The sequence below is a fragment of the Octopus sinensis genome, linkage group LG3 (genome assembly GCF_006345805.1).
Source record: "Octopus sinensis linkage group LG3, ASM634580v1, whole genome shotgun sequence".
Lineage (NCBI taxonomy): Eukaryota > Metazoa > Mollusca > Cephalopoda > Octopoda > Octopodidae > Octopus > Octopus sinensis.
This window is the reverse complement of record NC_042999.1, coordinates 125123898-125150205: the sequence shown is the minus strand read 5'-3', so window position 1 is coordinate 125150205 and position 26308 is coordinate 125123898. Positions and strand designations below refer to the sequence as shown.

Sequence of the window (26308 nt, the reverse complement as noted above, 5' to 3'; positions counted from 1 at the left end):
AAGAAGGAAGCCACTTCTTCGACCAGCGGAGAAAAGATTGGGCCAGTGTGATGGTGGAAAGGCCAGTAGTATTTTAGGACACTGTCATATTCTCTGATGAGTCCAAATTTGCTGTATTTCCTGACAGTGGTCGAGTGTGGGTTTGGAGACTCTGTGATCAAGAATTTGATGTGAAAAGATTGAAGCCAACAATGAAACACGGCAGCTATTCTGTAATGATCTGGAGAGCAATTTGGAGCAATGGCTGATCAGAGCTGGTAGAGTATGATGGAAACATAAACTCAGATAAATATGTGTCTATATTGCAGAAAGGACTCCTTCCGATCTTCTCCAGTGTTGAAGTGATTAAAGAAGACTATTTATGGAAGATGGGGCTCCTTGCCACACGGCTAAAATGACCCAAGATTTGTTGGATGAGAATGACATTTAAAAGCTTCCATAGCCAAGCTGGTCTCCAGATATGAACCTTATTGAACGCTTCTGGGACATAATGGACAGGACACTTCATAAAAAGCAAACAAGAAAGTATCTTTAAAGCCGGATCTTTTGAGATTACTGCATGAAACTAGGCAAGAAATTCCGCAAGAGAATAGTCGTCATCTGACCGGCAACATGCATGATAGGGTCCTTGCATTGAAAAATGCAAAGAGCATGTCTACTAAATATTAAATATTCACATTATAACAATTAATAAATAATTTGAATATATCATTTTAGATTTAAATAAATTTAATGATTGTAAGGGTGTCTATTTACTTCTGTCATGTCTGTGCATATCTGAAGGCAGTGGGAAGGGAGAAACGGAAGAGAGCCAGACATAATATTTGACTAATTTCGACTCAACACCATAGAAACAACACAATATTTCCTTCTAACTCTCCCCTCTACTACGGATAGTCCATTTACTTGCTTATTCTTTCTTCTAAATACTCTGTAATGAGTTCTAAAGTTATGCAGCATATCTCTTCTTCTCCCACTAGTGTTATTAGTATTTTAATCTTGCATTTGGGACTGAAGAGCTTCTCGAATAACTGGTTGTTTAAAACTACTCGTTCACTTAAAATCAGTAACACGGATATAGGTTAATCTCTGATGATATTGTTGTAAATAGTCATTAAAATAATTTAGTGACATAATAAATACATTAAAACTTGATAATACTGAAATATTGTTGTGTCAGGAAATATGAAGCAGTGTAGTGCAGTCAGCGCCGGATTTAGATATGAAGCTACAGTTCAGAGGTTCATAATCCATAGGGAACTCAAAATAATTTAAAGGGTGATATAATTTCAATTTCTATGAGGTATTCCGATGTAATTTTTTTATAACACGAGGTCTCGATGATTTATGTAGCTTAGGGCCTCACCAAATCTAAATCTAGCCGTGAGTATAGCATCTTGTGTAGTTATTTTCGTGCTTTAATATTTTCGTGCTTCAAAATGAATATTAATTTTTGCGAAAACACATACACACACGTCCATTTCATATATACATACATACATCTTTCACTTTCTCCTCTCTTGTCACCCCTTCACTTTCTCTTCTCTTTCAATTTCTGCTCTCTTCAAAGCATAAAGAAAAAGAATTTACAGAAATTAACGAGCCGTTTTAATGAGACCACATCTAATGAAGTAGCCATCCTTATGGTAGGTGATCCTCATGAAAATCGTGGTATTATCATTCGTGCTGGAGATAACAACCTTAAACATGTTTCAGAAACTCATCCCTCTTATGATACTCTCCAGTATCCTCATAGTTTGTGGAATGGACAAGATGGGTACCATTTCAATATTCCATAGATTAAACCTGCAATAGGAGAGCCAGTTACAAACAAAAAGGTGTCGTTAAATGACTTCTATTCTTACCAACTGATGTTAAGACCAGAACAATCAAATCAGTTACGCATGTATCGTGATCTATTTCAGCAATACCTAGTCGATATGTATGCTAAATTTGAGAGTAAGCGTCTCCTCTACATTCGTAATAATCAAGAAAAGTTAAGGGCTTAAAATTATGTTTATTTCCAAGATGCTCTGAGGACAGATGGTGATATTCAAAACATGGAGCAACTTATAATCCTCCCATCATCATTCACAGATGCTACGACATATGTCATAGCATCTTGCAATTTCGGCTGGTTATACTCGAGATTGCTCCAATCTGGCCAACCCCAAGGAAAAACTAAGCTAAGTGCATTAGATTCCTTGGAAGAAAGCAGCGAATGTATATGAAAACAAGAACGGAAAAAAGAGAAATGGTACACAAATACAAATAACATGACATTAACAACAGGTGTCTTTCGACTAAGGACGAATTAAATTAAGCTGGCGTATATGTAAGTATATATATATATATATATAAATTTTGTACGACTCTATTATTCTGTCTATTCTTTCATTCTTTCCTTCTTTCTATCAGCCCCTTCACACTTACTTCGTTCTTTCGTTCTTTTCATGCTCACCTTCCCTCCTCTTTTTCTTCACTCTGTCCATTTCATTTTTTCTCGCCTCTCCTTAATTCTTCTATCCCTCTGCCTCTACCTCTCTCTCTTCTTTCCCCACGTGACCGGTGTTAGGCCAAGCCTGACCTTTCTTTCTTGGTTCGACTACCATCCGTGCAACATCTATATTCCTCCCTGTGCCTGTCAAATCTTATATCCTTGCTGTAAAGCTTTACTTCCACACACGCCAGCTTAATTTAATTCGTCCTTAGTCGAAAAATACCCGTTGTTAATGTCCTGTTATTTGTATTTGTGTACCATTTCTCGTTTTTTTTTCCCGTCCTTGTTTTCGTGTATATTCGCTGCTTTCTTCCGAGGAATTTAGTGCTCTTAGCTTAGTTTTTCCTTGGGGCTGGCCAGATTGGAGCAATCTCTAGTATAACCAGCCGAAATTGCAAAGATAATCTGGAACTCGACTGAGGAAAGAAAACTCCGAATGACCCGTCCTTGTTTTCTTTGTATCGCGTATCTGGATGTTTTGTTGTCCCTTTTTTGTATTACCAAACTGTCTGGATTTTTGAGTTCTTGTCCCAGTTTTGCATATATATATATATATACTTACTGTAAGGTGAGCAAAAGTGTACGTACGCCGCTATATAAATATAAAAAATGGGTCAAAAACGCAATAGAGGATAATAAAACATACGGATAGATACAAAGGCGGACAGGAAAAAAGAACAATTAGAAGGACAGGAAGAAAAGGACGGGACATTCGTGGCTTTCTTTCGTCAGTCAAGTTAGCATATGTCCTTACAGTTTCGGGCAGTTACACTTGAGACTGTTCGATCTGGTTACCTCCCAAAAAGTCTAAGCTAAGAGCATTGGCTTTTTTTTTTTTGTAAGAAAGCAAGCGAATGTATAAACAAAGACAAAAGCGGAGAACGGAGACAAAAAAAACGGAGATCATGTTACACAATTACAAATATGAACAACAAGAATATAACAACATGTGTCTTTCGACTGAGGGCGAATCAAATTGAGCTGACGTGTATAAAGTGAAAGCCTTAAGGTAGGAATATAGGAGATAGACTTAAGAGATATTGGCAGTCGGCATTCAGGCCAAGAAAGAAAGATCGTGGCTAGCCGAACACCGGTCACGTGAAAGGAGGAGAGAGGGGTAGGGGACAGCGGGATTGAAGGATTGGAACAAAAATCAAAGAGACAACGGGAAAGGTACAGGGAAGATAAAAGAGGAGGAAAAGTAGTAGTTAAAGAAAGAGAAGACCAAGAAATGTGAGAGAGGGGGACCGAGAAAAAGAGAAGAGGAAGAAAGTATGAAGGGGTCTCAATAGCTGGTCTTTTGTTTTTAAATTTCACTGACCAATTACATCGAACGTTGGACCTTGGCCTATCTCACTTCGTACAACAGGTGGAAGGACTTAACCACCCACTCGTAAATAAATATATTGCATTTAACCGATTAGCACTTTATTATGATTAATACTATTAATTAGTACTACAAATACAACTATTATAGATTATTATGTTTAATATAAAACCTTACTGTATCCACACCCCTTCTCCTACTAATACCTATTGGCGTATCCCATTATTATTTTTGTTTTCATTATTTTCCCATCTGTACAAGGGATTAATCCACCAATTGCTACTTTGTTTTAGTCTTTTACTTAACGGCCCAAAGAGGCACACACGCAAAATGGTATGATTACAACCATATTCAACTTTACCCTTTTTCTTCTCTATGCTCTTCTCTATTCTTCATTCTGATGAAGCTCCTTGTTTCAGATCGGTTTTATTACCAAATATGATTATTATTTTTACATATTTTGAATATCAATGGCAATACCATATAACATTGGAGGCAGAAACAGCTGTTAGATGGGATGCAGTCTATTTGAATTGAATTAATAAATAATAATTATGTAAGTCAATTGTTGTTGATCAATAGTTCTCCATTTTCTATTTACTTTAAATTTTAATTCTTGATAAACCCATGTTTATCCTTCTCTTTACGTATAACTTATTAACATAATATGTTTGTATGTGTATGTTCATGGTTAAATATAGGTAATATACCGGTAGTGCAATCTATCCCCTAGATGGTTATTTTTAACCTCTAACTCAACTAACCTATATATATACACACACACACATATATATATATATATGTATATGTATGTATGTGTACGTGTGTGTGTGTGTGTGTGTGTGTGTGTGTGTGTGTGTGTGTGTGTGTGTGTGCGTGTGCGTAAATATTTTCAATATCGTCTCATGTGATCTCCATTAGAAGATTTCTATGTCCCTATTAAGTATTAGTAAATTTGTATTTTAATTGGGAGGTATTGGAATATATGAAATGCCGATTTATGGTTTTGCTTTATTATTAGCTATTATCATTTTCCTTTCAATTTCATTCTTTCGAGATCGATAAAATAAGAATGAAAGATAGAATTGACCTCAGTGGAATTTAAACCTAGAGCGTAAAAACGGATGAAATGCCGCTAAGCATTTTGCTCGGCGTGCTAAAGATTCTCTCCGCTCATATCCTTAAAATTAGCTAAATACTGTTCTCAAAATTTGGCACAAAGCCAGCAAGTTCGGGGAAGGGAATTAAGTAGATTACACCAATCCCTGTGTTCATCTGGTACTTATTTTATTGACGCCGAAAGGATGAAAGGCGGAGCCGACCTTAGCGGAAACATAAAGACGGACGAAATTCCGGTTAGCATTTTGCCCATCGTGCTGACGACTCTGCGAAGCTCGCTTCATTGTACATACCTTAATATTGGTTTCAAATTTTGGCTCAAGGCAAGCAAATTTCAGAAGTGGGGTTAAGTCGATTACATCGATTCCAGTTCTGAACTAGAACTTATTTTATCGACCATGAGAGGATGAAAGGCAAACTCAAACTTTGTAACATTTTTCAAAAAAAAAAAAAATTTGGAACAAGTGAATAACAAAATCACATTCGGCGTGAAAAATTACATCAATATACCATCAATATACCATATATATATTTGGAAATTTCACCTAATTTTAAATTTTAATAACTGTGACAACAATGGAAAAGACCCTACAAATGTGACAAGTACTCACGCACGCACACACACACACACACACAGTTTTTAAAATTTCACGCATAATAAGGGAAGAAAATCTTTAGTATCGATGATTCAGTTTAGACAAAATGCCAAGGGAGACAACTCCAAAATCAAAAATTAAATTGAGCTAACATGCAGTGAGGAACGAACAGAATCTTAGGCAAGTGACATTCTGGACATATTTCGAACTTAAACCTCTTCAACGAAACATAGTCATACCAATAACTGCTAGACCTCTAGATAACAGAGGTATGGAAATTTTTAATGAATGGTCTGGATTGTCTCCAGTAAACTTTCTCGAAAAACTATATTTAGACCAAGCATTTTTCTTTTTTAGGCTTTACACTATCAACAATAAGGTTACTGTGAATTCCTCTTGATGACAACTGTGAAGAGTACAGTGGCAATCAGGAGAAAGTGGTTGACGTCTGCGAAACTTTCGTGCTATAAGAGGTTAGGAATGCAGAACTACACCAGGAACGTGCTGTGAGTGACTGTGACTGGTCCCTGTCACTGGAAACTCTCAACCTGTGTAAGGGGAAAATAGTGGTGAATACCAAAGTTACTGTGTATAGCATCTTGATGATGCAGTATTGGCCTTCCAGATAAAGATGTTCTGAATTTAAATGACTAAAACATTGTTGATGTCCGGTGTACTACTTGATGATACTCTGTTATTAGCAGCAAGTGGATTCGTTGTTGATCCTGTACTAGTCCCTATCACCAAGTTATAAGTCAATATATGAATGGTAACGGACCAATGAACATTTACTTGTAAATAACAACGAACCAGTAAGTGAACCTCAATACCGTTGCAGGCGTTGCTAGAAACAGTAACTAGATTCCTTAAGAAACCGCCCCCGCCCCACACACATTATCTTTAAACGATTTAAAGGATACATTCGACAGTGTAGCTACTGATGTAATGAGATGAAAAGGTCATATAGCTTGTAGCGTCTTTCAGCGTAAGTCTACTTAATCACGTCAGATCTAGGGCTAAAGTACAAACTTCAGTGGAATCAACGTGAGAGCTTGTACGTGGTCTCTCAATTTGCTAGCAATATCAGCCACATCTCCTTCACTCCGAGACATTTTATACTTTAATCTTATTTTCCCATATGTTAGGTCTGCTTGATTAGGGTTGATGTTAGGTCTGCTTGATTAGGGTTGACAACAATCTTCACTATTCAACTTAATCAGCGAAATGAATCTTTTCCCTATTTCTTTCTTTCTTCCCTTCTCTCTCTCAACTGGGTCTTTTAATCTGAAATTTGATCGTCCAATTCAAAATTAGCCTTCCTATAAATTATTTTTGAGGAATATGGAGGTCGTAAGATTAATCCAACGCAAGCTTAGAAACAGTAGGAAATGGAAGGTTTAGTAGGAAGTGTATGCTTTAACAAAGAGCCTCAAGCTCAGGAAAATAGTGGGACGCACTTAGACTAACAGACAAACTAGACTCAATAACATGTGGTGGGGAGTGGCCTAGGCAAAAAGAAGTCAAAGAGGGACCTGGTAATTCAAGACGTGAGGGGAGACAAGGATGCCAAGAAAATCCAGAGGGCAGTCCAGCAGAGGCAAAATTGTAGTCTAGCATGATTGTATCAATAGGATCGTGAAAATAGGGTATACTGGATGGAGTGGATGAGTGGGAGTGCACAACAGACCTTCCAGAATGGAAGACGTCATCAACAAGAGTGGTATGAGCGTGGACATTGTACTCATCTTACTTTCATCAAAACAAATGATTCTGATTGATCCTTACAAAAGCAGAATGGAGAAAGCCCACACCAGCAGGACCGGAATGTATGACGGTTTAGCCCTCAGACTGAGAAAATCTGGCTTCCAAACCAAAGTCTTCGCCATATAGGTGGTGCGAGAAGTTTTGTGGGCAAATCTAACTATGATCTCATAAAACGACTCTCAATTTCTGGGTGGAAAGAGAATCAGGGGTTCAAAGGTAATGGCAGATGTAGCTGAGAAGATCTAGATCAGGCCAAGGAAGAATGGAAGTGAATTACAAAAACATAATCCACCCCGCAGTTAACTGACATGAACTTCTTACAACACCCAAAGTACTTTGGCTCTGGGGTACCTTAACCATCCAGGAGGGTTGCAATGTAGGTAGTAACACATAATGTTACAGCAGAGTGGGTATCCAAGAGTTATGACCTGGATGCGGTCCGGTCCCCCTTAGAATGTAAGAGGTAAAGGGCTGAAATACTTGCATGAAGCGGAGAGGTTCTTCTCTGAAGACCTTCTGCTATTCAGCTCTCCATAGAGTTACATATTATCTGGTCTCATTCCCTCCTATTTATGCACTAAACTAAACGTGCTGTCATTTTCGGCATTCTTTTGGTTTATGATCACAATTTGAAAGTGATCGGCATTGATATTTCGAAAGCAAAAGAAATTTAAATTTTAAATCAGAATCGCAATCTCCGTATTTTCAAATGTGGAATCCCTACCCACAACCAAAAATACCAACCCACATACACAAAAAATTGAAAATAAGAAATTGAAGAGAGGGAAGTAAATATAAGATTTGAATAACATTTGGTGAGGTGGGGGTCGTATCTGTTGTTGAAAGCATAGAAATTCGAAGAAAGAAAAAGTGACACGACCGCTTGGACATTGGCCGAATAGTGTTAAAATTTCCATAGTCAGTTTGTGATCATAAACCGAAAGAATTCCCATTTTGTAAGAACAAAAGAAAAACTTTATAATTCGCCACATATCTCTAATAACTTTCAGAGAAGCAGTAACTAACATGAACATTGGGTCAATGCAGTTCTAGAATTTATACAAATTGTAACATAAATAATATCAAGTATGATGTAAAATATTTCAATAATATTAGATTAGATAAAATAGATTGTGATTTTCATTAAATTGACAAAACAGAAATATCGTCCTTTTGAATGGGAAACTAATACATAACTACAATAAAATAAATTAGATTAGCTTCAGTTGCCTAATGGAGCTCTTTAGATATTAGAAAGTACCAAAGTTAAAAAAATGGCGGACGTGTTGTTGAGTGACGCCGAAAAAACATTTATACTTCATGGAATTCAGGTAACTTTTCCATATAAAACTTCTATTTAAAAAAAAGAAAAATATGCTATCGTCTATAAGATATATTTATTTTATTATTATATCGTGTCTTTAATTCAAATAGTTTTCTCACATTCCATGTTCATGTGTTCATTTTGTTTTCAAAACATCACTCCATGTGTTTACATGTGTTGTTCTCATATAATCGTAATTTAGTTTTGCATATCATCTTCATTATCATTGTTGTACATAATACTTATTGCATAATATACATTATGCTTTATTTAGAAGAAGATATATCAAGCAACTAATATAATACAACAAATATGATCAATTTATATACATCTATGTAAAGTTTATATTTTAGATTAAATCAATATTTTATTTCTATCTTAAATCTTAAGATTTCGAACTTCAACAATTATTTTCATTTGCTGTATATTTATTCTAATGTAATTATCCTTCAACTACCGTTTATATTAGAATCTAATACTTCTCTCTGTACTTAAATTTCCCGCCTTTTGGTTTGGGAGAAAATAGCGGAAACGCTTGTAGAATTTCTTGATATAATGGCAAGCTCGTTATATTCTAATGTACATTAGTAGAATACATAAAGAAAAACTATCTTCAACCAGGAATTAAAATGCATCGCAGACTTTGCTCACGTTGAGCCTCGCCCCTTTTTGCTATCACAATTCTGAATATCTGTTCTATATTTATGGCTCTGTTTTCTTCAAGATCCAGTAATATAATATTTTAGTAATTTCCTAGTGTAAACACGATATCATGATCATAAAGAACCCTTGATTTATCTTTGAGTCTCTGCTTCCTGCGAAATGTCTGTAACATTTCTATTGTGTGACATTAAAACCCGAAGACACAGCAACAGAAATTTCAAACTCCAAAATCATTGATCGAACCTAATTAACGCTGAATTAGTTGCAAGGTTTAAACAAGATTTGAACAAAAAGTTGCTTTTGATCCCGAAGAAAAAGTGGAGTGTAGTACTGCGTACTTCTTGATTTTGCCATAACAATCTGATTTCAAATTTTATCGGAAATAATTGTAATTAATTAAAACTATTTTCACCTGTGATTTGAAGAAGTCCCATTATAGACAGTGAAGCATCTGTTTGACTGTTCATAATGTGAGTTTGTTTTTCACAAACTTGTACATGTGGTAAATTACTTGAGTTTTTTTCATGATGTTTTCCTATTGCTAACTACTCTGCTGTTATATATGTGACCTCTAATTTCAGCATTGCACTTTGTAGCAAGTATCTCTATTGCTTTGGAGTATTGTGCAGTTTCGGTGCTATTTTGGCACGTGATCTACAAGTGAGATTACTTTAGGTTACATTTTGAATTATTTTGTACATTCTTAACATTGTAAATGTATTTTTTCAAAATTCTTATCATTGTAATAATAAGAAAACCACATAATGATTAAAATAAGCGCATAGATCACCCACCAAAGTTCATTAAAAAGTAACCTAAAATAATCTACCTTTAAATTGTAGATCACACACCAAAGTGGCACCTTTCTTAAATGATGTGAAGTTAGTGCTGGTTTCTTGTAAAAATGCAACTGCCTTTGTCTTATCACTGATCATCATCATCATCATCATTTAACGTCCGCTTTCCATGCTAGCATGGGTTGGACGGTTCAACTGGGGTCTGGGGAGCCCGAAGGCTGCACCAGGCCAGTCAGATCTGGCAGTGTTTCTACAGCTGGATGCCCTTCCTAATGCCAACCACTCTGAGAGTGTAGTGGGTGATTTTATGTGCCACCGACACAGGTGCCAGACGAGGCTGGCGAACGGCCACGCTCGGATGGTGTTTTTATGTGCCACCGACACAGGTGCCAGACGAGGCTGGCGAACGGCCACGCTCTGATGGTGTTTTTATGTGCCACCGACACAGGTGCCAGACAAGGCTAGCAGACGACCACACTCGGATGGTGTTTTTTTATGTGCCACCGACACAGGAGCCAGATGAGGCTGGCGATCGGCCACGATCGGATGGTGATTGTTACGTGCCCACAGCATGGAGGCCAGTCGATGCGGCACTGGCTACGGCCACGTTCGGATGGTTTTCTCGTGTGCCACCGGCACTGGTACCACAAAGATACAAATTCCATTGATGTTCATCTATTTTGATTTTTTGATTTGATTTTTTTTTTTTTTTGATTTTCACTTGCCTCAACAGGTCTTCACAAGTGTCACAAGAAGGAAGGTATGCACAGGTGGACTGACTACGTCCCAGGTAGGGGCCACGGGTTATGGCCTGACTAGTCTTGCCGGGTCTTCTCACGCACAGCATACTTCCATAGGTCTCGGTCTCTAGTCATTTCCTTGGTGAGACCTAAAGTTCGAAGGTCGTGCTTCACCACTTCGTCCCAGGTTTTCTTCCACAGGTTCCCTCAAATGCTAGGGTGTAGCACTTTTGCACACAACTATCTTCAGCCATTCTCGTCATATAACCATACCAGCGCAGCCGTCTCTCTTGTACACCACAACTGACGCTTCTTAGGTTCAACTTTTCTCTCAAGGTACTTACACTCTGACGATTATGAACACTGACATTACACATCCATCGAAGCATACTGGCTTCATTTCTTGCGAGCTTACGCATATCCTCAGCAGTCACGGCCCATGTTTCACTACCATGTAGCATGGCTGTACGTACACATGCATCATACAGTCTGCCTTTTACTCTGAGCGAGAGGCCTTTTGTCACCAGCAGGGGTAAGAGCTCTCTAAACTTTGCCCAGGCTATTCTTACTCTAGCAGTTACACTTTCAGCACACCCACCCCCGCTACTGACTTGGTCTCCTAGGTAGCGGAAGCTATCAACTACTTCTAGTTTTTCTCCCTGGAACGTGGTAGATGTTGGTCTCTGCACGTTTCCAGAGTTTATTGCTCCTGAGCATCTGCCACATACGAAAACTATCTTCCCAGTTAGCCTACCTTTGACATTGCTGCACCTCTTATGTGTCCATAGCTTACACTTGGTGCACCTTATAGAGTTTCTACCTACACCTTTTTTACAGATCGAGCAGGGCCATCTACCTGAAGTCGTTTGTGGTTGGTCCACCTTCCTACTTATTAGGACTTTGGTTTTAGCTAGGTTGACTCTAAGGCCCTTCGATTCTAATCCTTGTTTCCACACCTGAAACTTCTCCTCCAGTTCTGATAGTGACTCAGCAATTAGAGCAAGGTCATCAGCATAGAGGAGCTCCCAGGGGCATCCTGTCTTGAATTCTTCCGTTATTGCCTGGAGGACTATGATAAATAGGAGGGGGCTGAGGACTGAACCTTGGTGGACCCCAACCTCTTCCCGGAATTCTTCACTGTACTCGTTGCCTACCCTCACCTTACTAGCAGCGTCTCTGTACATGGCTCGCACAGCTCTCACTAACCATTCATCTATCCCTAGTTTCCTCATTGACCACCAGATAAGGGATCGGGGGACCCTGTCAAAGGCTTTCTCCAAGTCAACAAAAGCCAGGTACAAGGGCTTACCTTTGGCTAGGTATTTCTCCTGCAGCTGTCTTACCAGGAATATAGCATCAGTAGTACTTTTCCCTGGCACGAACCCAAACTGCATATCATCTAAGTTAACTCTCTTACAATGATAACATTGTAAAAATCTTTAGCCAACATCTTATGGATTTTTAGAAATTAAAAAGTAAATAGTAACTTACGGTAATCTCCCTTGTAGATCACATGCCAAAGTAGCATTACAGTTTCTTTAGCAAGTCTTGAAATTATGACCAGACATGGTTGCATGATTAAAAGTTTATTTTACGACCACAGGTCAACCAATGCCTTGTGAGTGGACCTTGAAGACAGAATCTGTATTAAACCCGCGTTAGGAAGGGCATCCAGCCGTAGAAACTCTGCCAGATCAGACTGGAGCCTGGAGCAGCCCCTGGCTTCCCAGACCCCGGTCGAACCGTCCAACCCGTGCTAGCACGGAAAACGGACATTAAACGATGATGATGATGATATGTGTGTGTGTATGTACATGAGGGTGTGCTGAAAAGTTCCTGGCTTTAAGGGTATTGCAGAAGGCTTGCTTAGAGGCTCAACCTTCCAAGTTTTTAAGAAAACTGAAGAACCACTGCAATAAGTGTGTGAATCTGAGAGTGGAATATGTTGAATAAAATCATAATTAACTGATTCTCTCGGCTTTGGGTAAAAGAAAATACAGGAGGATCAGTTAATTATGATTTTATTTAAAATATTCCCCCTCGGAATCGCACATGTATTGCAGCAGTCCTTCAGTTTTTCTAAGCCCTATAAAAGAACTTGGAAAGTTGGGTCTTGAAGCAGGCCTTTCACAATATTTAAAGCCAGGAACTTTTCAGCACTCCCACAGACACACATGCACACACTCACACACACACTATTTAAAGATTTCTATATTCCACAGGTCTTCAAAATTGCAGAGCAACCAATAAAAATGTCAGCATCTGTATTGCTTCACACAAATGGTGACAAGCAAAATACAAATATTCATGCACATATATATGTGCACACAGACACACACACACATAGTGTGTGTGTGTCTGTGTGCACATATATATGTGCATGAATATTTGTATTTTGCTTGTCACCATTTGTGTGAAGCAATACAGATGCTGACATTTTTTATTGGTTGCTCTGCAATTTTGAAGACCTGTGGAATATAGAAATCTTTTACCAGAAAAGAACTGATAAGGGTTGGTGACAGCATCTGATCATAAAATCTAACTCAAAATCTGTTCCTCTAAAAAAAATGAATAAAACTGTTCCACACTGATATGAGAAAATCTACAGTAAATGCATGTATGTAACTTCAAGTCATTTCTCTTTCTGCTCTTCATTTAAACTGCAAACTCAATACAGTATTTAATGATATATCTTGTATGGTAACTCTTGAAATACATATTTTGTGAAGTAGTGTTTCTCATGATGCAAGTCTACAACTGTCTCTATTGCTTGGATAACCTGTACCTATTACCTACAGCCTAATATTGTTAGCAATCAGAGTTTTATTGCAAGTTGGTCTCTTATACTTATAACTGATAATGTGCAATATTATAGAACTTGTGTTTTTTTATTAGGATAATCTTCGAGAAGATGGCCGTGGGTGTGATGATTACAGATATATGGAAATTGAAACAGATGTTGTCTCAAATACCAGTGGTTCTGCCCGTTTGCGCTTAGTAAGTTATCACCTATTCTGTTTTTTTTTATATTAATAAATAAAAATCACCTGAAGGTTTTTGGGAGTCCACACAACAAAATAGTAAACTGGAAATCCAATAGCATTTTAAGGGCCCCTGAAAAAATTTTACTTTAGATCTATGTATTGGTATGTATTGAAAGAAACAGCTAGGTTTCTTTCTCTAACTTACACAAAACAAATAGGAAATTTGAAAGAAATTTCAATAAAGCTCGTTTTTAAACATCAAATGGTTATGGGGGTCCACCAGAATAAAATAGTAATCAAAGGGGTCCATAGATAAAAATTGGTTGAGAACCCCTGCTAGGTTGATGATTGTGTGGTAGATTAAACATTACTTGTTTTACTATATAATTGTCATGCTATTCCTGATTTATTGTCTTTGGTTCTCTGATTTAAACCCATTTGTTTTAAAATGTTCGTATTTAAATTAGAACCTGACATCATAATTATGTTTTGTGCTAAGCACAAGTGTGATTATTTTATTTACCTGTTAGTTTTCATCATTCAGCTATCTCATATGCATTCCATACAATAATTTTGCTGATACTATAACCACCATCAATCCAGAATGTAAATTTTTCTTTTTAATGTCCGGCAAATTAGTTAGCTTAGCAAGGGATAAAATAGAGTTTTTGATATAATTCTTTGATCTTTGTGAATTGTTAATATTCTTGATCATGGCTAAAGCAGTGAGCTGGAAGAATTGTTTGCATGTTGGGAAAAATGCTTAGTGGCATTTTGTCCATCTTTATATTCTGAGATCAAATTCTGCTCAGGTTGACTTCAACTTTCATCCTTTTTTGGGGGAGGGGGTGTCAATAAAATAAATACCAGTTGAATACTGAGGTCGATATAACTGACTTACCCACTCCCTGAATTTGCTGGTTTTGTGCGAAAATTTGAAACCAACATTCTTAATCATAGCAATTTGACTATCGATAATTTTTCTATAAAAAAACTGCACGGACAATTATACACAAGTATATTACTCTTTCGCTCATTTCAGCCATGCGTATATCTCTTTTAAAATAATTGGTGGAACACTTTTAGTAAAGATATTTTATATTGAGAATGCAAAGCTTTACTTACCATTATCATGTCTCCCTTGAAAAATGTATCTAACGCAATGGAGTAGCACTATTAAAATATTATCATTTTGATGTTTTTCTACAAGCTATATGAGGTTACAAAACTTCATGTCTCTGTTGCTATCCTGAATCATTTCATTTTCAAGTTACCTTAACCCACAATTTTCTCAATGTCATTTATTTCTAATCTCCATGTATTCTCCATATGTCTGCCTCTTCTAAGTACCATACAAGGTTTCAACTTTTTTTTTTGTACTTATGTAAAGCTCAAATGTCTAAATGAATAACTATGTGTAAATATTTACTATATCTTCTCCAGGCCAATACTGATGTATTAGTTGGAGTGAAAGCAGAATTAGGTCCACCAGAACCAATTAAACCAGACCTTGGTCGGTTAGAGTTCTTTGTTGACTGGTAAGGATCACCTTAACATATTTTTTTTTTGTTTAATGAATTAATTTTAAGTGCAGATATGGCTGTAATGTTATGAAATTCACTTTACAACCATGTGGTTTTAGTCTCACTCTTTATAACTAATGTGTGGCAATATTCTGCCTGTTACAACTAATTTCTTGGGGAGTCAAAAAATGCTTTGCATAATTATAAAGTTATGACTAAAGTAAGTAAATTATGAGGTTGGCTTCAAAATTTATTGAAACTTACTGCTCTGTACATATTTGTTGACAGTATAAATGCAAGCATAAGAATAATTGTTTTACAAGTTACAGCACAGGCAATCTGTCTAGAAGATCAGTAATTCCTAATAAAAATAGATTCAGGATAGAGATGACTTTTTAGTCTGACAAGCACCTGTGACAGTCTACACTATGAGATCACTGTCTGGAAAGACATACTTTTTCATAGGAAGGACATAAAAAAAAAAGTGTAGCCTACACAGCAATAGAGATAGCCTGTTTTCTCTGTTGCTGTGTGTACCAAATGATGGCCTGCAGGGAATGGTAAGAGGCGGTGTGACACCTGTCCAATTGATGTCAGCATGGGGAAATAGATATGATGATGACAAGTATCTTCATCATTTAATGTCTACTTTTCTACACTTGCATGGGTCGGATGGAATTTTTGAGGTGGATTTTCTACAGCTGGATGCCTTGCCTGTCTCCAAGCAAGATAATATTTCCATGTGGGCAGTTATGTTTTCCATGGAAGACTGGAAATGTATAATGCTGATGCTTGTTTACAACCATCACATGTTAAAACAAAGGTACACACACAGACACACGTGATGGTATGACAGGCTTCTTTCAGTTTCTGTTTGCCAAATTCACTCACAAGACTTTAGATGATCTAGGGCTATTGTCAAGGACATTTGCTGAAGACACTGCACAGGACTGAACCCATGACTATGTGGTTGGGAAGCATACAATTAAGCCTACACGTGCTCTTTCTCTCTCTCTCTCTCTCACACACACATATGTATATCAGAACCTCTCAAAACTGGACACCAATATCTAAGCATTATCAAATTATCTATGAAAAAACTAACGTAAAATGAATGTAAGTGATCCTCACAAACTATGAATCTACAAACACTTTCCACTTTACAAGAATGGACAACTCAGAATATATAATACATACACACACACACACACACAAAAACCTAACTGTAATTTTTCAATTCACATTTTTCAGCTCAGCCAATGCCACACCAGAATTTGAGGGTCGTGGAGGAGAGGTTTTGGCTACTGAAATTAGCACCATGTTGTCACAAGCCTATGGAAATCTGAATGCTCTTGACCTAAAATCCTTATGTGTCATTCCAAATTCGCAATGTTGGATTCTTTACGTTGATATTTTGGTAAGATTTGTTTATGTTTAATTATTATAATATGTCAGATTTGTATTTACTATTGTTTTTTTTTTTTATATCCCTTTGTTAATATCCTTCAGAAATCTGCTCATATCAAGGATACTATATAGGGATATTAAATAAACCTAGTATTTGACTGGTACTTAATGTTAGTGTAGATAGATAATCATCATCATAATTTTTACGTATACTTTTCCATACTTGCATGAGTTGGATGAGTCCTTTCCTACATGGTGTCTTGCACCAGGCTCCATTTTCTTTTTTGGCATGGTTTCTACAGCTTGATGCCCTTCCTAATGCCAGCCACTTTACAGAGTGTACTGGGTGCTTTTTACTTTGTGTCAGCACCAGTACTTTTCATGTGGTACCAGTACCAGTGCTTTTTACTTGGCACCTTCACTAATAGGATCAACAAGTACCTTTAGGTGTTAAAAATACTTTGCCTGCAAATTGGTTCCTGTTAATGTACTTCATATGTTCCCATGCCATTTTTTGGCTTCAAAACTTTAAGAAACTCATAAATCCTGCTTAACCACTTTTCTTATAGTCTTCTTCACTTTTTTTTAAAGATATTCGCATGCTCTGACCATCTACATTCATAACATACTTTATTTTTGTGTTAACAAATCTTTAGATTTTTATCAGTTTCAAATTCACTTTAGACCAAGAGATATTTGCATCTTTTAAGCCCCGCTCCCTTTCTGTGCGTGTACGTGCGACATCAGATGCCAATAAATCTTCAGGGAGACAACTCTTTCCTATACGAACAATTTATGTTCCAGTTAAATTTATTAAAGATCGACAGTATTTAATAAAACTACTAATTCGAATTTCTGCACCTGTGTACTCCAATGCTTATGGTTTCTGTCATTGTAGCTTTCTGAGACAAAACAATTATAGCTCTTTTATCGTTGTTAATTAGATCTGGAGGAAGTGGGGGTCTTCTTTGATCCTCCGAGATCAATGATATTCTGTTAACACTCTGCTTAAACTGCTGAGAGTCAACGACTGCACGCCTGGAATTTCGTGAGAGGGCAGGAAGGGAAACGTTTTGAAGAGAAAGAACTGGGTGTCATGGTGAAGTTAGGGTTAGAGAGGATGAACACAAAGTGGACGAAGGGAAGCGACGAGTGAGTAAAGGTGTTGTGAGACAGCTCACTCTGAGAATTACATACCATTATAACTATTGTAGAAAAGTTAGAGAGGAGACATCATGTCTGGATGTGACTTTTTAAACATTGAATGTCATTTGTTCAATTTTCCAAATACTTTACTGTTATTTGAGATTCTGATATCTGTAAAATGTTTTGTAATCAGTGGAGAGCTCCCTCCTTATTTCATTTATCATTTATTTGCTTTTCATAGGAGTGTGGCCATGCTGGGGCTCTGCTTTGAAGGGTTTAGTCAAATGAATCAACCCCAGTACTTTTTTAAACCTGGTACTTATTCCATCAGTCTCTAATGCCAAACTACTAAGTCACATGTACATAAATGAATCAACACCAGAAAACACAGACACACACCCACAAATGAGCTTCCACACAATTTCCATTTATAAATTTACTCAAGGGACTTGGTCAGTCTGGAGCTATACTAACTGCATAGCTCTGCTGGCACCGAACCTTAATTAATATTGATACAATTCAAGAGAAAGTGATAATTTCTTTCTACACCAAGGTGAAGGATGACAGAATTGGTAGAGCATTGACCAAAATACTTTCTGGTCTTTACATTTCTGTGGTTTTAATTCAACTCCTGTTCTGCACAACTCAGTCTATGTCTTCCTCCTGAAATCATTACAGAAAGTGTCGGTCTGTAAGTACCGCAGTTAGTATAATTGACTATGAGCTTGACGATAACAGCGATCCAGCATAACCACATTCAAATATTGAAAATAATTTTTAAAATCAGAAAGCATAAATGCAATGCTTTCTTATTCCATGAATTGGATTGTAAGCAAGCTTATAACTATAAGGAAGCTTCTATATGGTTACTTGACCAAATCTTTAGATTACACTCATTAAAAAATAAAAAAGGATTGAATGGATAATTAATCTTTCTTAGATATATTATGATAGAGTAAAAGACAGGCTGGTCATATCTGGAGTTCCTTTGATGATAATTCTGCTCAGCTAGGGTGAAGGCACCTAAAATGAGTGAAGGCATATTGCATGCTGCTACCAAATCATTTTCATTTGTGAATGATGGCTGAATTAGTAAGGAATACAATACCATATGTGTCATGTCCTTATGTAAGAGAGCAGGGTGTCATTTGAGGGAGATTTGATTAATATAATATATAATATGCTAAGCAACATGTGAGGGTTTTTTGATAGGCAACAGACACAACTCTGTGTCTGCATGGACAAGAATAGGCCAACTTCTAATTCATGTCAGTTTTCAATAGTGAGAAAAACAAGGATGATATTTTTATTATATTGATAACTTGAAAAGTATTTTATGATTTCATTTTGTATTTTAGAAGATATCACTTTTGATTGTTGTCCTTTTATATCATCATATTAATTTTGATAATTCTTTTTGTCCTTCCAGTTACTTGAATGTGGTGGTAATTTGTTTGATGCTGTCTCAGTTGCTGTTAAAGCAGCTCTCTTTAATACCAGGTAAATTATCCCTACAATTTTCAGTTTGATGCTTTACCTAACAATTTTGCTATATTGTGAATCTATTAATGAAATATTTATTTTGTAAACAAGAACTTTCTAACTTATTTTATATATAATATTTATAATTTATGAATACTTTGCCTAAAGGCTTTGCTATATTATGGAAATATTAATATTGCACAAGAAGCTTGATGTTACAATCCTTATCTATTTTTAGTACAGTACTTGTAAATTTTGTTCTTTAAATGTTGTGATTAGAAGCTGTATGATAAATAGAAAAATTCTATATAACACTTGTGGTTTACATATATATTTATTCATTGTAATAATTATAATGTGCATAGTCTGTTTGATGGTAGCATGTTGTATGGACAGTTTTGGTGATATTGTGTAGCATTGACTCGGTTTTGTGGTAGTAATATGCATCATACGTTGAAAGATTTCAATCGTGGATCATGGGTAATGTAGTCTCTTACCTGTTAGGTAATTGCTGCTGTTATTCTGTTAAGTTGCAAGTAAAGTTAAACCTTTATTCCTTTATTTCCTCCAGAATCCCCAATGTGTCTGTACTTAAAGGTGATGAAGGTCAAATGGAACTGGAGATATCAGATGATCCATATGATGTCAAACAACTTGATACAACATACTGTCCATGTTTGGTAACTTTAAGCAAGGTTGGTGAAATATTCCTATATGACTAAAGTTGTTACTTTTACTGCAGCAGAAGTTATAGATTCTATTTTTCAGAAATTTCCTCTTGATTAAATTTAACATTTCTAAAATAGGCAAGCTACAACTATAATTTAAGTTTAATAAGTGAACCTCTAACTGAATGACCTAAATTTATTAATTTCTGCTGTGACTGGAACAGTAAAATACTGAAGTACATGGAGTGGTGTATTCACTGATTTAGGCAAGAAGATTTTCTGATTTTATAGATATGATTTTCTTTTGCTCAAATTTATCAAGCTGTTTGCCATTCACTACATTTATCATTGTATTTTATCTCACTCTAGCTTACCAAATAGCCAACTAAAGTACATTATTCAGAAACCATTCTATTTTGAAAGTTATCTGTATATAAAGCTTTCAAATACAGGTGTAGGCATGGCTGTGTGGTAAGAAGTTTGCTTCTCAGCCACATGTTCTTAGATTCAGTTCCATTGCTTGGTACTTTAGGCGTGTCTTCTACTATAGCCCCAGGTTGACCAAAGCCTTGTGAGTAGATTTAGTGGATCTAGTTTTTTTCATTTGTAAAATATCCATTTTTTTATAAGGAAGTAAAAAATCTGAAAATTGGCTATAATAATGTAGCCTTCAAGTCTCATCGCTTTGAAGGTATGATGTTATGGACAAAAAAAATTGGAGATAAAAGTTACAGAGGTTTAAAAATTGAAAAAACTGGGTATTTTTAGCCAATATTTAGTGGATTGGTGTCAACTTTAAGGTTGTGCCCTGTGAAATTTATAGTTTAGCATCTGATCTGTTTATTGTAGGTTTCTAAATAAACAGAAATTTCATTGTAGATTTTTAAATAAACAGAAATGCCTAATAAAATCAACATGTATCATCTTACTGTTTCTTTTGTCTCTTCATTGATTGTATTTTTTTAATTTGCTATATTAATATATTTGTTTGCATGTGTTCACTATATGTGTATTTCAGTATTATATATACCTGCCATGTATTTATGTACATCGTTAATATGTAAATGCGTGTGTGTGTGTGTGAAAGAGGGCGTCTATCTCCAAGACTCCGAAGTTGAGTAACATTTTCATGCTTGGATTTGCAAAGTACAATAAGAATAACACTGGTCATCAAAGAATTTGTCCCAAGGAAAAGAATACCTGTATGTTATATGTTTCTACATGCAGAATTCAAAAATAATGTCAAATTATCTGTATCACCCACAGTTTCTCTGACCCTCAATATCTCTCAGTTCCTGTTGCATGGGCTAAGTTTCAGTTAAGCTGTTGAAATGTGAACCTAACAGTATAAGAAATACTCCTAATTAAAATTTTTATGAATAGAATTAACCTAGTGAAATCATAAATCCAGCTATCTGAATCAATGAGTCCCAAAAATATATGAAATGAAAAATATGTAAAAATACTAACATACAGTAAAATACTAACACACGGGAGCACAGAAAAATATGTAATTTACTGACGCACATAAAAATTAAAAACATGCAGGTGAAAAGAATCTCGTGAAAAATCAACAGAGACAACAATGGCACAGACAACAGTGAACCACAACACAGCATGCAGATGTCATGATAACAAGCTGCTATTACCACGCTGTCTGTTGATTGGCTAAAATTACCCAAATTTCCCAACTTTAATTCCAAATAACATCAGATTCTTTAATTTACGAAATAAAGTAATTGGTTGATTGTAATCAAAATTCAGAGTTGCATCGATACACCAAAATTGAAAAAAACTGAGCAAAATTAAGTGGGGCTCATTTTGTGAATGAGAAAGGCTAGATCCGATTTGGTAGATGGACACTGAAAGAAACCCATCGCATATTTAGATAGATGTAGATGTATATGTGTGCATGTATGTATTACTCTTCTTGCCTTGACTTCATCTAATATAATAAATGTGAAAACTAATTTCTGTGTGTCAGTGTGTTACACTTAGACCCTCTCACTATTCAATGACACTCCTACTATTTCTCAGGATGGGTTGAGAGTAATAGTAGGCATAGAGACAGTGAGGGTGGTGGTGGAGAGAGAGGGGGAGAAAGAAAAAGCAGAGAAAGAGAGACAGAAATTTTGGGAGAGTTGATGTTTTATTAAAAGTAGTAGTGTTGATGGTGGCAGTGGGAGTAATAACAAAAGTGAGAAAGAGGGAGATGCTGTACAACATTGTTAAGCCATGTCTCTGACAGAAATTGCTGTTGCCAACATACCGAATACTATTATTTTAGTGATAACCGCACCCCATCCTTTGTTTCATTATATTCCCCACCCTAAAAGAGGTCATCATCCTTGAACTCATATCTCATGTCAGTAGCTATACAATGGTAAAAACAATTCCAAAATGATATCTCTCCCTCTCTGTCTATCAATCATCTACCAATCTATCTATCACCTATTTATCAACATCTATCTATCTCTGTGGTGATGGTGGTGGCCAGGGCAGTCATGGATGATAGTGATAGTAAGTGATGTAAAAGACAGTGGTGATGGTGGTGGAGGGGAAGGCGGTAGCATCAGAAGTCTGAATGGTGTGTATAGCAGTTATGGCTGGAAAAACAATCAACAGAAAGACAGAGAGAAAGAGGTTAGATAAAAAAAAAATAATTGTACTGACCCCTGAACAGGAATACAGAAAAAGTGTTTATCATGCAGCTTTGCAATAACTTTGAAGTTGAAGTCAACAAATTATATTATTATTTTGATAAAAATTGTTCATTGCTTGAAAAATATTGGTCAAGTTTAATTAAAATTAATATGTACTCAATGCATAAAGCATCATTGTTGGGCCCAAGGCCCCATGAAGAGCACTCTGTAGGAGCTAGATTAAAAGCTGCCCTTTCGGGTGGCTTTTAAGCTAGTGTGATAAGTATGAATGACTGTCTCCCTCATGCAAGTGGTGTCCTTCATTTTCAATCTTCTATGGAAATGGGTGAAGGTTGGCAAAAGGAAGGACATCTGGCTGTAGAAACTCCATCTCATCAAATTTCGCCCAACTGATGCAAGCATGGAAAAGTGGACATTAGAACAGTGATGATGGTGCTAGCTTTAAGATACAAGAAAATATCTACATTCGCTCCCAAATTACATGTATAAACTGAGTAAAGAAATTCAACTTTTTGACTAGAGAGAGAAAATGAATTATTGGAATTTTAACTTGTATTTTCAGATTGGTTATTTTCATGTTGTTGATGCCAGCCCTAAAGAAGAAGCTTGTTGCTTAGCCAGGTTATTATTATTTCTATTTGTTTCATTTCCCTATAAATTTTTGGATGTATGAAAGTTTATGGAGCTGAATGCTGTACCTATACACATTTCTCAACACTGAATTAGAAGTTATATAATATTTAATATATGGGTGCAGGCATGGATGTGTGTTAAGAAGCTTGCTTTCCAGCTGCTTGGCTCCAGATTCAGTCTCATTGCATGGCACTTTGAGCAATGCCTTGTGAATGGATTTGGTTGATGAAAACTGAAAGAAGCCCATTGTGTGTATGTCTGTGAGAGTTGGTGTCTCCTTGTCATGACATCGCATTGTTGTAAATAAGTATTAGTCATACAAGTGGTGTCTTGTTTCCAGTCTTCCATGTAAATATGTTTAGTCATGGAGAAAAATGACCTCATTTGGAAATAGGTGAAGACTGGCAAAATCTGCTGAAATGAATTCCACCTGACCAATGCAAGCCTAGAAAAGTGGTTGTTAAATGTCATCACCAGTGATGATATATATATATGTATATAAGTAACTCATTTTTAACTGCATATTACCTCAATACATCTGACTAGGCAGAATGAGATACCTTTATCTACAGGCTGAAACAGCTGTAAGATCCATTTTATGTGTATTATTTTTATGGTTATTATCTTACTTATTGATGTATATTGTTGGATTTGGATGCTCCTATTTATGTAGTTAATAAACAATATGAATTGGTAATATCTGTAAGTTGATGATTGAAATGAATCTGTTCCTCCATTTTCTTATTTATATATATATGTGTGTGTGTGTGTGTATATATATATATTTCGGTACTGGCATGGCTGTGTAGTAAGAAGCTTGCTTCTCAACCACTTGGTCCCAGGTTCAGTCCCACTGTGTGACACCTTAGGCAAGTGTCTTCAACCAAAGCCTTGTGAGTGTATTTGGTAGATGGAAACTGGAAGAAGCCTGTTGTATATGTATGTGTGTTTGTCCCCCCACCATCGCTTGACAACCAATGTTGGTGTGTTTACATCCCTGTAACTTAGCGGTTCAGCAAAAGAAACTGATAGAATAAGTACCAGGCTTACAAAGAATAAGTCCAGGCATGTTTTGGAGTTCACAACAAAATTAGTGTAATTTTTACAAAGATTTTAATTTATATTTTTATTCTAGATTAATAATGGGTGTTACAGAAAGTGGTGTAATAACTGCAATGAAGAAGGAAGGGTCTGGAAGTTTAGATCCTGAGAGTATATATGATATGATGGAGGTAAGATATTTCCATCTCAATATATTTTGTGAAAATACTTTTATTTTAAAATTCAATTGAAATTATGAAGAAATAACATTTAACAGTTTGTTTTATTTAATTGGGTACTTCATCATTCATTTTCCTGAGTTGATAAATGAGTACCAATATAGTTCAATAGACATAAGCCAGTCTCAATAAAGTTCAATGTGCTGCCAAATCAAAATAATTGGTAAATATTGATGTAACTATTTTACTTGTGAGCATAAATTGGCAGCATGAACTACAGTGCTGTCACTTATTGTACTTATGTAGTCACAAGTAGATATAGACATTTTCTTGGACCTACTACCCTTCACTGGAACATTGAGGATATGAGAGCTGGAAGGAGAGAGAGAGAGGGCTGCATTAATACTTGGCAAGTATTCATTTTAATGACACAAAATGAAGTGCCTTGCTCAAGGACACAACACTCATCCATAACCAGGAACCAAACCTGTGACTTTATGATGAAGAGTACAACACTTAATTATTGGGTCACTCACATTGACCCACTGATAAACATTTTACTATAAACATCTTTAATAAGTTCAATATACAAGTCTTTTCCCAAGATATATATATAAAACATTGAACAAAAAGTACAAATCATTATTGTTTTCAAAATTATAAACTGATTTGGTTACATGCCAAAGTAATGTTTGTAACAAAGAAAAGTAAATGATTCGATTTATACATGTTTATTTACTAAAAATATTTGTACCGAGCAAATAAAAATAATCCCATCAACTGGACCTTAATATACAATTGGGATTGTGTTTGTTTAAAAAAAAAAAAAAACACAAAACAAATCCATTATATGTAAGTCCAGTGAATATTATCAATCTGTCATGCAAAGAAAAAAAAATGTCATGAGACTTATTTGTTTTTGATATTAAAATAAGTTAGTCCCAAAGTGTCATACCTTGTATTTCTTCATTTCAGACTGGAAAAAAAGTTGGTGAGATGCTTGGAAAGAATTTGACTGCCATACTTAAAGAAGAAGAATTGTTAGACAAGAAAAAGAAAGCTGTGGGTTTTTTAAAATAATTTTACTGTACATCAAGCTTTGTTCTTTTATAAAAAATGAAATACATGGGTTAAAAAAAAAAAAACGTGTGATTTGTTTTCTATAAGAAATGATGTTTCATTTACAGTAGAACATTCCTGTTGCTCTGCAACAATAAATGTTCTCCCACCTAAGCATCAGGTTTGTTCATAAAATATTTGATAAGTTCTGTAGTTTTAATATTAGTGCCAGACTCTCAATGTTCTGCATGTTAGTAAATAATCATTTCATTTAAGCCATTTTATATACTTAAGTTCGTTTGTTTTGTAATGAGTACTGGTAGAAAAACATTTTAATGTTTTACAAACAAAAGATGAGGTTAAGTTTTCTCATCAGTACTTCTTTTATCTGTCCCTCTCAAAATTTTTTTTCTTGTATAAGATTGATTCTATCTAATACTTTTTGGGTAAGAACCTATCATATAATCATTAGGTTTTTAGTTGGATGGCTTTTTATTACTAGTCATTGTAAATGCAGTCAAAGTAAAACTCGCTGTATTTACCTGTCTTCAAATATTGCGAAAACCTGATGATTTTATGGGACGCTCTTGTTAATTCTTTGCATTTGAGAATTAAGTGAAAGCTTGGTAAATCATTATGTATAGATACAATACAACATTTATAAGTGTGGCATGGAAAAAATTAAAACAAGAA

The 26308-nt window shown here is 35.8% G+C and overlaps 1 protein-coding gene across 2 annotated transcripts; it reads left to right on the top strand.

Moving 5' to 3' along the window:
- Window positions 1-1227: 1227 nt before the first annotated feature.
- On the top strand, window positions 1228-25701 carry LOC115209161 (exosome complex component RRP42). Of its 2 annotated transcripts, none has more exons than XM_036501260.1 (9): window positions 1228-1383; window positions 13726-13827; window positions 15258-15352; window positions 16589-16754; window positions 19320-19390; window positions 19944-20067; window positions 23266-23324; window positions 24472-24568; window positions 25532-25701. In XM_036501260.1, exons 2-9 carry the CDS (start codon window positions 13771-13773, stop codon window positions 25634-25636), a joined length of 774 nt encoding a protein of 257 aa, XP_036357153.1. In that variant the 5' UTR covers window positions 1228-1383; window positions 13726-13770; the 3' UTR covers window positions 25637-25701. The 2 variants fall into 2 exon arrangements, with proteins under 2 accessions (XP_036357153.1, XP_029633247.1); XM_029777387.2 differs by lacking the exon at window positions 1228-1383 and adding an exon at window positions 8489-8637.
- Window positions 25702-26308: the final 607 nt, after the last annotated feature.

Excerpts from the sequence above, each read along its gene's own strand:
- LOC115209161 (XM_029777387.2), top strand. The coding sequence starts at position 8,581 with ATGGCGGACGTGTTGTTGAGTGACGCCGAAAAAACATTTATACTTCAT. Across the intron at positions 13,828-15,257 it reads GTTCTGCCCGTTTGCGCTTA|GCCAATACTGATGTATTAGT; the intron begins GTAAGTTATCAC and ends TATCTTCTCCAG. Across the intron at positions 24,569-25,531 it reads GTATATATGATATGATGGAG|ACTGGAAAAAAAGTTGGTGA; the intron begins GTAAGATATTTC and ends TCTTCATTTCAG.